At 32.7% G+C, this 15,049-nt stretch overlaps 3 protein-coding genes and 1 pseudogene across 4 annotated transcripts; 2 read left to right on the forward strand and 2 right to left on the reverse strand.

The window, feature by feature from the left end:
• Positions 1-8: 8 nt before the first annotated feature.
• Positions 9-869, reverse strand: LOC128396587 (iron-sulfur cluster assembly scaffold protein IscU-like). Its single transcript, XM_053357198.1, has one exon. It carries the CDS (start codon positions 590-592, stop codon positions 155-157), a length of 438 nt encoding a protein of 145 aa, XP_053213173.1. The 5' UTR covers positions 593-869; the 3' UTR covers positions 9-154.
• Positions 870-1,009: 140 nt separating this feature from the next.
• On the forward strand, positions 1,010-6,617 carry LOC128396566 (UDP-glucose:glycoprotein glucosyltransferase 1-like). Its single transcript, XM_053357167.1, has 4 exons — positions 1,010-1,960; positions 2,053-3,350; positions 3,421-5,856; positions 5,938-6,617. The coding sequence occupies exons 1-4, from the start codon at positions 1,192-1,194 to the stop codon at positions 6,268-6,270; spliced, it is 4,836 nt and encodes a 1,611-aa protein (XP_053213142.1). The 5' UTR covers positions 1,010-1,191; the 3' UTR covers positions 6,271-6,617.
• An 895-nt stretch (positions 6,618-7,512) lies between these two features.
• LOC128396579 (uncharacterized) lies at positions 7,513-13,095 on the forward strand. 2 transcript variants are annotated; one of them, XM_053357187.1, is made up of 7 exons: positions 7,513-9,191; positions 9,695-9,972; positions 10,411-10,471; positions 10,566-10,680; positions 11,356-11,401; positions 11,523-11,731; positions 12,101-13,095. In XM_053357187.1, exons 1-7 carry the CDS (start codon positions 9,078-9,080, stop codon positions 12,241-12,243), a joined length of 966 nt encoding a protein of 321 aa, XP_053213162.1. In that variant the 5' UTR covers positions 7,513-9,077; the 3' UTR covers positions 12,244-13,095. The 2 variants fall into 2 exon arrangements, with proteins under 2 accessions (XP_053213162.1, XP_053213163.1); XM_053357188.1 differs by having other exon boundaries at positions 7,514-9,191; positions 10,569-10,680.
• LOC128396583 (uncharacterized) lies at positions 13,085-15,022 on the reverse strand (annotated as a pseudogene).
• Positions 15,023-15,049: the final 27 nt, after the last annotated feature.

The following is a 15,049-nucleotide window of genomic DNA, read 5'->3' on the forward strand; positions in this document are numbered from 1 at the left end:
TGAGACGATTATGTTAATGATTAATTGACTTTCGAAATTTTTAATTAGTACAACGTAAATTTTCACAGATAAATTTTACATTTTTCTATTTATATGAAGGGATTTAATGACGTTAATATTGGTTTTGTTTGTCGAAAGGTTTTTGTCAATTCAATTAATTTTTATATTTTGTCCTGTAATCTTGTATTGCTGCTTTAATTGCATCTTCAGCGAGCATTGAACAATGTAATTTAACGGGTGGAAGTTTAAGTTCATTGGCAATCATTGTGTTTTTAATCTCTGCTGCTTCATCAAGAGATTTACCTTTAATCATTTCGGTTGCCAAGGAAGACGAGGCAATGGCTGAGGCACAGCCGAAAGTCTTGAATCGAGCATCAACAATATTACCATCAACATCAACTTTAATTTGCAGCTTAAGAACATCACCACAAGCAGGAGCACCAACTAATCCAGTTCCAATTTGATCCTCATCCTTTTTAAACGATCCGACGTTCGAAGGATTTTCATAATGATCCATAACCTTTTGGTCATAATTACGTTTTCCCATATATTGGACAGAAGGTGAGACCAAACGATTAATTTGACGATACATGATTAGCTCAGGCTGAAAACACGGATAATATAAGAGAATTAGCAATTAATTGAACGAGGAAACAAAATAAACACAATTAGTTAACTTGATTAAATTCAATGAGATGAGAAAATGTCAACAAATTTTGTTGATAAAACGGTTAACCGATATTGAAGAGACTCAATTCCAGATAGAAAATATCAAGTCCTTGGAGAATATTTAACTCGTTTAAGGTTTTCTAATCTGTTCTATTGACCTTGAGATGATTTTGTAAACACCTGAATCAGTGCAGAAGTGAATGGATTAGTAAATTGCCTAAATTAATTAATTCTTCATGTTAATTAGTTAATTGCGACTTGGACTCGTTCGTAAATATCGATATCGGTTTATAGAATTAGATATTTTCTCTTGCGCCATCTGGTGTTCGGTTGTGAGATATTCTGATCAAAGATCACAAAAGTCAGAGAAATGATTGATTGTGATTGTTATTGATTATTGATTAATTTCAAGATGATTTAATTGTTTGTAGTTTTTTTATAGTTTAATAAATCTTTGAGTATTGAACCTGTGCGACTGGTTCCTTGTCATTTGTCGGAGCTGTTTTGGTGGACACAATTAAAATGAATGTCAACCTGGAATTATTGTTCATTTGTCTTTGCTTATTTTTGGTAATTAATGTTACCACCGGTGTTAATAATAATAATGGTGATGATGGCAACGTGTTGACCAGCCATTCATCATCTAAATCAGCTAAATCTGTGACAATATCTTTATTTAGTAAATGGAATCAGACTTGCCTCTTCTCGGAGACAAGTGAATATCTATGGGAGGAATCACATAACATTTTCTGGACATTTTTGGAAACATTAACAAATCATCCAGTTGCGGATAATTATATTACCACATCAACCTTTCAAGATGATTATGAAAGAATCCTTCAGCTTACTTTGCCTCTTTTGTCACCATCAAAAAAGTCAATCCTTAAGTTTAGTCTCTCTCTACGTTCACATTCACCCACGGTGGAAATGTTCAACCAAATCTCCAAAGACAAAAGGATTGACTTGGGTTTAGATTCTGTAGATGGTGAAACTGAATCAACTGCAGTCACTGATGGTGGTCAATATTGTCCTACCTTTGTTGAATTTTCTCAACCCTCATCCCAAATTGACATCCCATTTGCTTGTGATATTGACTCAGCTAAAAGCACCTTGGCTCAATTATTATCTACTCAAAAGGAAACTTCTTTCATTCATCCATTAATTTATAAATCCGATCATATCCATCCCAGAAGCTCATCACAAGCTAATCACATCACTGCCATAATCTATGGTCACTTTCCAAGCTCATCGTTTTCTAATTTGTACAAATTTTTAAAATCTCAGGTTATTGGTAAGATGATTTTCCAATCACTTTTCTTGTCTCGCCACTTTTATCTTATGCCTCAAGTAATTATCAAATTTTCATTCTCATTTGCACAACAGAAACGGGGAGAATCAAATTATTAGTTAGACATTACATTCCATCTGTTAAACCCGGTAAAGTTTCACTCTCAGGTTATGGTGTTGAATTAGCAATTAAAAGTACTGAATATAAAGCTCAAGATGATACTCGAGTCAAAGGAGAGGTCAGTTCAACGACTGCTGCTTTGGCTTCATCGTCCGATGGTCGACCCAATGAACTCGAAGGTTTTGACTTTTCTACTCTGAAAAAATCTTACCCTGAAGACGCTGGTAAACTGGATGAATTTCAAACTCATCTTATGGAAACAATGAAAGAAATTGCAACTCTCAAAGTCTGGGAACTTCAAGATATGAGTTTACAGGCTGCAAAGAAGATATTAACTTCACCCAAAGAAGATCAACTGCGATTATTAAGAGATATTGCACAAAATTTTCCTTCTCTTTCTCGAACATTGATTAATATTCCGGTTGACAACGATCTTAAAAAAGAAGTTGAAAGAAATCAACACGTTTTTATGCATCATCTTAATCTTGGTACCGCAGATTCAGCTCTCTTTGTCAATGGAATGTTTTTTGACATGGATTCGACTGATATATTTACACTTCTTCACTATTTGAAGAAAGAAGTCAAACTTATTGAAGGACTTCACAAAGTCGTTGGTCAAGATGAGCAGAAAATCAAGAAATTGATTAAATTGGATGTGACTGATGAGAAACAAGAATATCAAATTGACATCAGAGATTCAGCTGTGATGTATGTTAATGATATTGAAAATGACAAAATGTATCGTAGTTGGTCATCGAGTTTACAAGACATGTTAAGGCCAACTTATCCTGGAATGTTACGAAATGTAAGGAAAAACATGTATCATCTCGTGTTAATAATTGATCCAAGCAAAAAGGAATCATTTGATACAATTAAATTGGCCGAATCGTTTTACCTTCACAAAGCACCACTTCGAATTGGATTTGTATTTGCTGTTAATCGAAACATGTCAATCAATGGTTTAAATGACCCAGGAGTTGGTCTTCTCAACGCTTTCAACTACATTGCCGAAGATAAAACTCCATATGATGGACTTTCTTTCATTACTGATGTTATTGCTTCAGTTAGTGGAAAAGAGGCTGAAGTTAAAGACTTGACCAGTGAAAATGTTATCAACCTATTTAAGGCCAAATATCCTAAAGCCGATCTTGATTTAGTGTTTGGCTCGGATTCTGGTTATGATACTGGACGCAAATTGGCCTGGGATTATTTACAAAGAACTGGTCTGTCCTCCCCAATGAAAGCTTTAATGAATGGAGTTGTTTTGAAACAAGTAAGACTTTTTTTCTTTAACTAATTATTATTTTATAATTGAGATTAATTTGATCCATTTACTTTGTTAGAATCATCTCAATTCTGAACTTTTCGAGGAAGCCGTTCTTACGGAAATAATGAGACAAACGCCCACCATTCAGAAAGCAGTTTACAAAGGTGAACTTACTGATTCCAAAGATGTTCTTGATTGGTTAATGTCTCAAAAAACGGTGATGCCAAGACTTAATCAACGAATTCTTGGTAATCGTGGTAAGATTATTGATCTTGTTCCCGATGAGACAATTATCCCTTCTAGTGATGGAAATGATGTCATTCCTAGTACTTTAAATGCAAACAATTTCCAAGCTTTAATTAAATATATTACCAGTAGTGAGAAACGTTGCTCACCAATCACAATTTGGATCGCTGGTGATTACGAGAAAAAGGAAGGAAGAAGAATCTTATTATCTGCTTTATCGTATCTTCGATCACACAATCAACATATGAGACTCGGTATAATCTACAGTAATCCAGGATTAGTCTCTCAAACAATAGAAGCTGCTTTGAGTACAATTAAAGACTCCAAATCAACACTCTCATTTTTAATCAAGTATCTGGTTGAGATTGAACATGATACAAGCCTTGACAACATTTTGAACGCTCATGAACTGATTCCCTCTTCAGTTAAATCTGATTTTGATGAAGTTTTCAAAAATATTCAACTGGATACAACTTTATTCAATCTACACCAAGAGTTTGTTTCCACCCATCTTGAACTCGATGAATCTAAAATTGGAATTGTGGTTAATGGTCGAATCATTGACATTCCAAGTAATGAATCATTCATCGAGGATGATTTTAGTCTCGTTGAAAGACACGGAATGTTAACATTTGGTACAAAAATACTCGAAGTTTTAAGTTCAAGCGATAAATCAGATTCTCAGCTTTGCAGTAATCTCGTTATGAAGATAAGTAACGTTTTATCTTCATCGGCTATAACTAAAATACGACATGATCTTCAAAACTTTGGATCAGATCATAGTGCAATCATTTTACCCGCATCAGCACCCGAACTCCCGTCGTTAGATGTCACAGCCATCATTGAACCTCTTTCTCGAGGTGCTCAGAAATTGGCACCTATTTTAATGACTCTTCAAAAGGTTTTCAATCTTAATATGAAAGTTTACCTTAATTGTATTGAGAAACATTCTGATATGCCTTTGAAAAATTATTTCCGTTACGTGATTGACAATGAGATGCATTTCGCTGATACCCAAGGATCGAAGTTACTGAATACCGATGCGTTTTTTGGTAACATGCCCTTGTCACCTTTATTTACTCTTGGAATGATAACTCCCGAAAATTGGTTAGTTGAAAGTGTCACATCTCCATATGATTTGGATAATATTCATTTAGAAGAAATCGATGGTCCAGGAGCTTGGGCTGATTTCGAACTTGAATATTTGCTATTAGAAGGTCATTGTTTTGAACAGTCGACTGGTAATCCACCTCGTGGTTTACAGTTTGTTTTAGGATCTAAAAGTGATCCCAATGTCGCTGATACAATCGTCATGGCAAATCTTGGTTATTTCCAACTAAAAGCTAATCCTGGTGCATGGGCCTTACGATTGAGACCTGGAAGAAGTGACGATATTTACTCGATTGTTAGTCATGAAAATACCGACCCTGTTTCCGACAGTTCAAATGTAATCATTTTGATTTCTAGTTTCCAAAGTAACGTTGTTAAAATCAGAGTTAATAAGAAGGCAGATAAACAAAATGAAGAATTGCTTTATGAGGATGGAGAAGAAGATGAAAATAGTATTTGGGGGTCCATTAGTTCATGGACTGGAGGATCTAAGAAAAAATCAGCTAATGGTGTCCAAGAAAAGGAAACTGAACGATTGAACATTTTCTCACTTGCCTCTGGTCATCTTTACGAAAGACTCCTTCGGATTATGATGACAAGTGTAATTAAACATACGAAAACGCCGGTCAAGTTTTGGTTCCTTAAGAATTATCTTTCACCAACATTCAAAGATTTTCTTCCCTTTATGGCGGAAAAATATGGATTCGAGTACGAACTAGTCCAATACAAATGGCCACGTTGGTTACACCAACAAACAGAAAAGCAAAGAATCATTTGGGGATATAAGATTCTCTTTCTTGATGTCCTTTTCCCGTTAGATGTCAAGAAGATCATTTTCGTTGACGCTGATCAAGTTGTTCGAGTTGATCTCACAGAGCTTCGTGATTTAGATTTAGAAGGTGCACCTTACGGTTACACACCTTTCTGTGATAATCGTGAAGATATGGATGGTTTCCGGTTCTGGAAAACTGGTTACTGGGCAAACCATTTACACGGACGAAAGTACCACATTTCCGCCTTATATGTTGTCGATCTTCAAAGATTCCGTCGCATTGCTGCCGGTGACAGATTACGAGGACAATATCAAGGTTTAAGTCAAGATCCTAATAGTTTAAGTAATTTAGATCAAGATTTACCGAACAACATGATTCACCAGGTATTTATGATCGATTTAATTTTATTGAAAATAAATGAATCCTTAATATTTACTAATGGAAAATATTTCTCATTTTCTCAGGTTCCAATTAAATCTCTACCTCAAGAATGGCTTTGGTGTGAAACTTGGTGTGATGAAAACTCAAAATCTAAAGCAAAGACTATCGATTTGTGTAATAATCCTAAAACTAAAGAGCCCAAATTAACAGCCGCCAGAAGGATTTTACCTGAATGGGAAGCTTACGACAATGAGATTAAAGAATTGATGAAAGAGTATGAAACAATTAAAAATCCATCATCATCATCACCTCCAGAGATTGAAGTTGAAAGTAAACCAACATCGAAACCACGAATGCCCGGACCTGAGAAACAATCAGATCAAATTAATGATTCACCCGCACATTCAGAATTATAATGGAATAAATTATTTTGTATAAATATTATCAAGAAAAACGAAACAATCAACTGATTGTAAGTGACTTAAATTGGGTAATTGCGAATGGTCAACTTTTGAAACCTGTCAACAACAAGTAACTTTGATAATTTTTCCACCATCCTGGTGACATTGTATTGCCAAAAAGAAAGGATGAATTGTGTAAATTAATTAATCACGATTAATTTTTAATCCATTTTCCTATAAATGTTATAATTTAACAAACAAAGCCCATGGAAATATCAAGAGGATATTAATTGTTAATCAAATTACAAGTTGGTTGAACTTTACTCTTCGTTCAAGTAAATCACTCAGAGACTATTCGCTGATAAGTTTAGTTTACCTTGATTGTCTATCGGAATCAAATTACATTCAAATTAAGAAAATGAAGATTCTGTTAAATTCTTAATATAAACAGATAACATGACAATTCTTGAGGGGATTAATTTAATCCTCGAAATCAATTCCAAACTGATTAACTATATTCATCTTACAAGAGAAAAAGAAATGAAAAAAATTGTATAAGAAAAAGGAGAAAAATCTTCTATTGACAACAGAATTATCTCAATATTTACTTTCTCTGTTTCTCTCTCTCTTTGAGAAACAAAAAAGTCATTGAGAACAATTGAGTTGAATGAATGAAGATGCTGACGAAGATGAAAATGTTCAATCTCGTAAGAAATTTAGTACCATTGTTGTTTGTTTGACTATTTAACTTTGCCTGTCAAAAGATGATAATATTGTGAGGATGTAGATTCAGGCAGGATTTACCTGTTAAATTTATGATGGAAAAGACTTCAGGTAAAAGAGAAGGATGAAAATGCAGCTTAAGATGGAGATGATGAAGATGAGAGAGAGAGAGAAAGAATTGTATTGATAAAAAATGTACATCAAACGAATATAAGATAAAGAGAGCAAATTGACGTCACAGGAAGAGAGAGAGAGAGAGAGAGAGAGAGAGAGAGAGAGAGAGAGAGATGATGATGATGATGATGATGAAAATGATAAGGAAATGGATAAAAGTGGAAGATGCTGTTCACCTATAAAATGATGACGAAGATGATGATGATATGGCTTAAAAATAGTTCACATGGATCGATATAATGGCCAAGGCGGAAGAAGAGAGAAAGAAAATCTTGTTCTCTGGTAAATTAACTCGTTCACAATTAACTAACCACATGGAAAATGAGAAAGAAGATGCAGAGGATGAGGGGAAAAAGAGAATAGAAGATGAAGGAAAATAGGAATGATGAGTAACAAATGAAGAAGAAGAAGAAGATGATGATGATGATGATAAGCTTGGAGATAGTTTTCCATGTTAAAAGGTAACTCAGATTCGAGGAAGAAGAAAAGATTCTGTTGCTGAAGAAGAAATAGTCGAGAAAGAAATTGTAACCATGTTTATGTTTTTCGAGCTTTAATTCTAATCGTTGAACATTATCTTCTTCGGGTGAGTTTATGTTTTCGATACAAATCACTCGAAGGAATCTCACACAATTAAATTATCATCAATAATCTTAAAGAATCTTTTACTCGAACCTCATTTTCCCTGAAAAAAAAGTAGTAACAATAATCTTTCAAGTGTAATCATCATTGATTTTAATCTTTAGTTATTTTGGTGACATCAATAAACAGTTTTCTTTTCTTCATCCTCATCATCATGTAAACAACGAATGACATTCACATTTGTATCTAGTGTAAAGTAACACCGAGTGAGAGAGTATTGAAGACAGATAGATAGAGAGAGAAGATAAATACAGACAGAGACTCTGGTTACTTTCACCTACATGATGATGATGTACATGATGTGATATATTAAATTCATCAATTCCCTTTCATGTTGCTTCAATTATTATTATTATTGTGAAAAGAGAACATGATAAATATGATATTATCCATGATCTATTTATTTCCTCATTTCTCATTTGGCTGAATTTTCATCATTCTCGTTTAATTGTTGTTTACATCGGAAAAGCTTCTGAAAACAACTCAACTGATTCCCTTTAAATTATCATTATTATTTTTCTTATTCTTTTCTGTGATAACATAATCATTCACCATCATCACTCTCATCATGCTGACAGGGGAAATCGAATCCACCTTGAGAAGGTTGATTAAAATATTTTCTTCTCTTCCTTCAATGACCTGGAATTAGAGTGAAAATTAAAATTCATCAATGAATCTATGGGATTCCTCGTCTTTGGAATCCTTATTTACAATTTATTCTTGAAATGCTTTCAACATTTTCGGTGTTTTAATTTGTTGATTGTGCTTCAATTAAATCGTTTTTTCCTCCCAAATCATCAACATAATCAACATTTTGTATATCCAAATTTTAAGGATTAATCTCATTTCAGTTTATCTCAATTACTGCAATAATTTTCTGGTGTTATTTTTTCCTCCTTCACTTCAAGTGCCTATCAGTTGAAATCTGATCATCTTTTCAATTTGAAATCTCCATTTTCTTGAAAAGTAACAAGAAATACAAAATGAATCAATTAACAACAATTAAATCAACATCTCCATGAACCACAATTTTACAAGAATTGGTAAAACAAGAAACAACAATTAGTGAGACGAGTAATACATGTACAAACATTGAAGGAAAAAGATAAACAAAACCACCAATTTGAGCCTAATCACCAGGAATTAATTATCACAAGTAAATCAGTGATTACAAGTGATTTAGATCAACAGAATTAAATCAATCTCATCAATTTTACCTGGTTTTGTTTTCATTCGAGCAAATAAAACTCGGATTATCTGTTATTTAGTGTCTGTGATTAGCAATGAAACCTAATGACTCCTATGAGAATCTTGCAATTATAATTGTCCTTTCTGGATGTGGAACTGCAATTCTGGCTGCGATTCTGGTTCTTATCTGTTGTCACCTATTTGTCAAGGTGAGTTATTGATTAGTCGATGAGAAATCAATAGAAATCAACCCACGTAACGATGAATAGACATGAAGAAGAAAAAAGGTCAACTTAAGATGATTTTTCTTTTCTCTAATGACATTTATCTTCTTGTTCCTCATCTTATTCTTCCCATGATATTACTCATGATACAGAACAAAAAACTATCACATGTTACCATGAAATAACTTGACCACTAACACTCTCTCTTCTCTCTCCCTCAATCTGAGTGAGATGATCTCATCTGAATGGATAATCAGTTGATTATCGGTTCTTTAGTCAAAGTTTACTTTGGTTACATGATAATTCATATTGACAGGGTAAATAATGTTCAGGGATTGATTATGACTAACAAAAGGTTTTCTCATGTTTTGCTCCTCTAATTTATTTATGATTGATTTTTATTCCTCATCATTTCCTTTTCCGGTTTTCTCTTTTGTTGATTTTTCTTCATTTTTTTCCTTCCCTTGAAATCGTTAAATAATCAACAGAGTAAAGAGACTGTCACTCGATCAAGATATTATACAAGTTCTGGACGTACTTACACATTGGAAAGACAGACAACATCATCAGATGATAATAACATGGAATTATTCAGTTGCTGTATTGAGGAATCGATTTCTCAACAACCGGATGCTGAGGAAAGTGATGAGGATAAAACTGTTTCACCTCGATCTCTGTCCATCAGCGGTGGAAATGGTAATGGAAAAGCTCAAAATTCAAATGAGAAGACGAATAACATTGAATTGAACAATTTTCCCCAAGTAAGGTGAGTTAATTATCTCTTGATTATTACAATTAACTCACATGGTTTACTCGCATTTCCGTTTACACATTATTGCAACATCTTAATGATGTTTTCTTAATTTCTATTGTGTAATCTTGTAATCTTTATCCCCCAACTATTGACTGATTAATCTTGTTAACTAATTCTCAAAGTTGTATTGATATGAGGATTACAGTGATTAGGTAAATTTCTGGTAGTAAAGCTCATAATTAAATCATGATAATCAATCTTTCTCTGTCTTATTTAGAGATGAGCTTTGTTGTTGAATACTAATTTGGGTAATTTTGTTGATTGTAAATATTTAAATTACATTTTCATTGGATTTCACTGCGTCTCGATTAACTTAATTGATTAACTGTGATTTAGAAATTAGAAGCTTAATTTTTTGGCTGTTAATTTTCTTATCCTTTGATTTGACAGATTTTGCACTAATCAAAATGGCGGATTAGTGGAAACAGATAAATCAGAGAGAATTGATGAGGTAAGAACTTTTCTCTTCTTCTTGTATTCCATTTAATTAATTGATTCTTATTGATTGTTCTTCCTCTACAAATGTAATTTTCTTTATTCGATAGCAGATTAATAAACCATTGAATTCTAGTCATCGAAGATCCTCAGGTGGGATTACCCGTCAACAAAGTTTCGAGGTTCCTGATGAAGAGATTAACATCGATCTGACTAATACAATAGGTAAACTTGTTAAATTATTACGATTGATTCATTTAAGAACTTGGAATTAGTGTTCAATTTAATCATTTGGGTGATTTGTTTCTAAGATTCTTGGAAGTAAAGAAAATGAAGAAACATTTTAATTCTAATTTAAATGTTCCCATGTTTCTCTCAAGCAATTGAAGAGATAATGATTGTTATCGAGAAAAAGGAAATCTCAACAATGGTTAATAGAATCAAAACATTAACTTAATTGCTCGAAAAAGATTAATCATTGAAATGGAATTACTCATATTTGAACATTCAACCAGTTTTAATCAACGATTAACCATCACGATGATCAATTTCATCTTCTCTCTCTCACTCTTGATGTAATTCATTGATTCATTATGCACAATTAACCAACCCCGTTAATCATTAATTCAAAACAATCTGAATATGCTTGGTGTGATTCCTCTTTCTTTTTCTCTCTCAAATTCATTGATTTTGCTAATAATTGATAACATTTTGCATGGTAAACAGAGCACAGAATTTTTTGGTTTTAAAACAGCGGAAGTTTCATTTCCATTCCTCAAACGAACAATTCTCATATTGAACTTTCCATGGATCTTGAATCGAATCCAATGTTTTTCTATTACTTCCTTGATTCTCAAATGTCCACCAATCTAATGACCAATGAATTCTTTTCCCATTCAGCCCATGAAGAGGAAAACACTGATGAAAGATCCCCTGAAACCATAAGGTTTGTGGATCATTTTCTCTCTCTCTCTCTCTCTCTCTAATTAGTTGAAATTAAGTTCTTATTATTAGTTTAGTTTGATTAATCTCAATCACTTTCTCTGTTATTGATTGAATATCAATAGACGTGAATATCGTGAACTATGGCAATTACGAGCTACTTTAGAACTGGAAGAAAATCAATCAACTAATCCAATCGATGGTCAATCATCATCAACAACGATACCTGATAATATGGAGATGACCAATCAACCTGATTCTGTTGATTTAGTTAATCCTAATCTCACCAAATCATCAACTAAATATGAATCTGGATGGTTTTCCGCTGATTCTGGTTAGGATTGATAATCATTCAATCTAATTATTAATTAATCATTGGCTTTTTAGATTTTGCTCGTTTAATCATTGATAATTGCTTCCAATAGATTTAATTAACCTTTGCCTTGATTTGCAGTTTTATTAATTGTATTTGTTTGCACGAAAACCTTAATCATCTTCACACTTAATTGCTTCCTTAATGCTACATAATCCCAATTACCAAAGTAAAAACAATCAAATTTGCATGAGCTTTGCCTTCTTGCGATTTAATAGTTAATCAAATTTAGATGGAAAAAGCTTCGCAATTTGTATCAATCATAATTAATCGTTGATTCGTTTGATTCTAATTGTTGACAATTTGTTTTCTTTGCTTTTCACTCGACAGGCTATCGATCAATGGAAAGACGAGATTATTCAATTGATAGTAAAACCGAATCAATTTATCGTTCGTTTATATCAAATTCGGGCCCATCCAAGAAATCACATCACAGTATTCAAGAGGAACAAGAATCAGAGGCTTTTGTGTAATCGACAATTAATCAACAAATTGTCTCTAAATCACAATTATGTTGCAAATCCATATATCTATTGATGCCTTCGTTTGGAATACAAATTATCATTTAATCCTCATCATGGTCAAACCATTAAGATTATTTTGATTCTTGCCTTTGGTCTATTAGATGATTATCAGAGACTCGAAAACTAAATGGGAACATAATCTGATCAACTTTCAATTTAATCAAGGTTAATTTAAATTCTAATTATTTTGCTCTTACCAACAATTAATCAACCAAATGTTTCATTGAAATTCAATTTTCTGTCTATTGTTTTGATCTCATCAATGAGACTCTTCCCGATTAGAATGCAAAGTGATCATTATCGATTCAATTGGAACGATTAATTATGCTGATTGTTGTTATTAATCGAAGATGCAAAAAAAAATAATTCGTTCCTAATGATTGCTTCGAAAAAAGTTCTTAATTGCTTCGATTCCTTCTCATTAATTTCAATTCCATATTTGCCTTGATTACAAGATCTGATCCATTTATTAAATCAACTTTTGACCAACAGCGACAATTGTTACTAATTGTATCGTTTTTGACTCAACCTGATTAACTGATTGTGGTACAAATTCATCATCTTAAATCAATCGGCTTGAACCCAATCTCGAAGAGCTGAAAATCTCCTCGGGGAAATGATTACCGACTAATCATTTTCGCAATCTGATTAATTGCTGATCAAATGAATTGATCAATAAACAAACCAGATAACTGTAAAGTCTTCAATGTATTTAACCAAAAAAAATTAATGATTTTTTTTTCTAATTGTAACAAATCATCACAGTGAAAATAAAACAAAATCCGAGTAATTAAAGTGGAATCACAATTAATTTTATTTCGTAAAAAAAATAATGTAAAAAAGGGTTGGAACATATCGAGACAATTGAGAATTACAATTATGAACCAAATTAAAAGTTAATTGTGAATAGTGAACATTGAACCATTTGAGTTGATTGTAAGAAGATTAATTAATGATCATATTTAATTGCGAATTGTAGGAAATGAAATAAAGGTGATGTGTTCTGAGGTGGAATCTCTTTGTTGAACAACCTTTGAAGTCGAGCATAGCCTCGGGGCAAATTCGTCGCACATTGCTCTTTACTCTGGTGCTTGTTACAGGCCAAGTCCATGAAATCGGCCACAGCATCGGAAATACTTCCCTCGATGTACTTGGCGGTGCCTGGACCTGTGCTATTGGCGCAAAGTTTATTCACTCGAGTCAATAGACATTCACGGAATAAGTGGAAAGAACAACAAAAAGCGGGAAAATGTTGATTCGCTGTGAAGTTCGATGAGATTGTTTTTATCATGATCGACCATTTATCGGAACATTGATGAGCGGGTTCCGATGCCTTTTCGTCCTTAATACATCCCATGTGGAAGAGAAACTCTGAAAATTAAGGTGACAATTAGCTGATTGTTTGTTTCCAATACGATTTGTTTTTATTTCATTTTGTCTCTTGTCTTTGGTTTGGGTTTTAGCTGTTTACTAATTTGATTGATTTGATTGTTGATTGTTATCGTGTATGAGTAAAAATATCATTTATGTTTGTGGTTAATTAACTTTTGTATGATTATTACGATAATGAAATAATATATTATTAGTTGACACAATTTATTTTCGTTCAGCTGATTTACCATTAAAAGTGAAACTTGTTATTTAACTCTGATTATGTTGTATGTTGATTTAGGTCAAGTTCATTTTTGATTTAGATTAAATTAGTTTCTTCTTCTTATCATCTTGATTAAGTTAATTTTTCATCTTATAATATCAATTGATATTATAGTTGATTGATTGTACCATGATATTTATACTCATACATGAAAACTGATCAAGGTTAATTGTTGTTTATGTCATTCAGATTAATTTAAATGGATTAGTGAAATTCAATTAGTGAAAATTTGATTTTACATAATTTTTTCATATTAACCAAATTGAATCAAATCATTGTAACATAATTAAATTACTGAACAGATATTAATAGCCCATTAATTGGACCTTTCAACTTGATCTTGACCAATTTTGGTGAAATTTTCGATACTTTAGTTGATTAAAATTAGGAGTGTTAGCAGTGATTAGTTAATTGTCTTACCTTTACGACCTTCAGGGGTCAAACAGCGTCTTTTGTGAGCCTTTTTCAAGTGAAACAAAGCCGTTGCAAAGACTTGCTTGGCGAAAGGTTTGTAACACTTCGAGTGTCGTTCAATACATTTGATGTTTTCGGTCATCATACTTGGAGAAAATGTTGACAATTAGCTGATTGTTGACTGATTGTTCTTTCTTAAACTCTTACCTGCAATGTTCATCCATTTGTTTCTCATCTCTCGGACTAATCGGGTTCTATCGCCTTCGAACATTAATTTACGAGCACAAGTATCGGCTTCGTCGATTGACACTGGACACGATTTCCGTTGACCTGACATTGGAATAAACAGAATTAAGTTAATTTTGAACAATTAAAAGACACGGAAGCAAAGATCGAAATTGTTATTCACCTTCAACGTTACAATTTATCACAATCAAAAGGATTAAAATTGTTCGAAAACAGCTGATTGACATCAAACTAGAATTTAATTTGATATCCATTGTAGAGTTAATTGTTGATAGTTAACTGTTTCAATTGCTAATTGTGGAAGAAAATTAAATCAATTTATTTTTGCTTCTTTCGCAATTTCTTCCTCTTTGTTGATTAGATTTGGAAAAAAAAACTTTGATGATTACTGATTATTGTAACTTGATGGTAACTTCATAATTACAACAATTAATTTGATCA

This window comes from Panonychus citri, unplaced genomic scaffold (assembly GCF_014898815.1).
Source record: "Panonychus citri isolate SS breed McGregor unplaced genomic scaffold, ASM1489881v1 Contig00144, whole genome shotgun sequence".
Lineage (NCBI taxonomy): Eukaryota > Metazoa > Arthropoda > Arachnida > Trombidiformes > Tetranychidae > Panonychus > Panonychus citri.

Bases quoted from the DNA above. Each gene is read 5' to 3' on its own strand.
- LOC128396587 (XM_053357198.1), bottom strand. From the start codon at position 592: ATGTATCGTCAAATTAATCGTTTGGTCTCACCTTCTGTCCAATATATG.
- LOC128396566 (XM_053357167.1), top strand. From the start codon at position 1,192: ATGAATGTCAACCTGGAATTATTGTTCATTTGTCTTTGCTTATTTTTG. The intron at 3,351-3,420 runs GTAAGACTTTTT...TTACTTTGTTAG, and splicing joins ATGGAGTTGTTTTGAAACAA to AATCATCTCAATTCTGAACT. The intron at 5,857-5,937 runs GTATTTATGATC...TCATTTTCTCAG, and splicing joins CGAACAACATGATTCACCAG to GTTCCAATTAAATCTCTACC.
- LOC128396579 (XM_053357187.1), top strand. From the start codon at position 9,078: ATGAAACCTAATGACTCCTATGAGAATCTTGCAATTATAATTGTCCTT. The intron at 9,973-10,410 runs GTGAGTTAATTA...TTGATTTGACAG, and splicing joins AACAATTTTCCCCAAGTAAG to ATTTTGCACTAATCAAAATG. The intron at 10,681-11,355 runs GTAAACTTGTTA...TTTCCCATTCAG, and splicing joins CGATCTGACTAATACAATAG to CCCATGAAGAGGAAAACACT.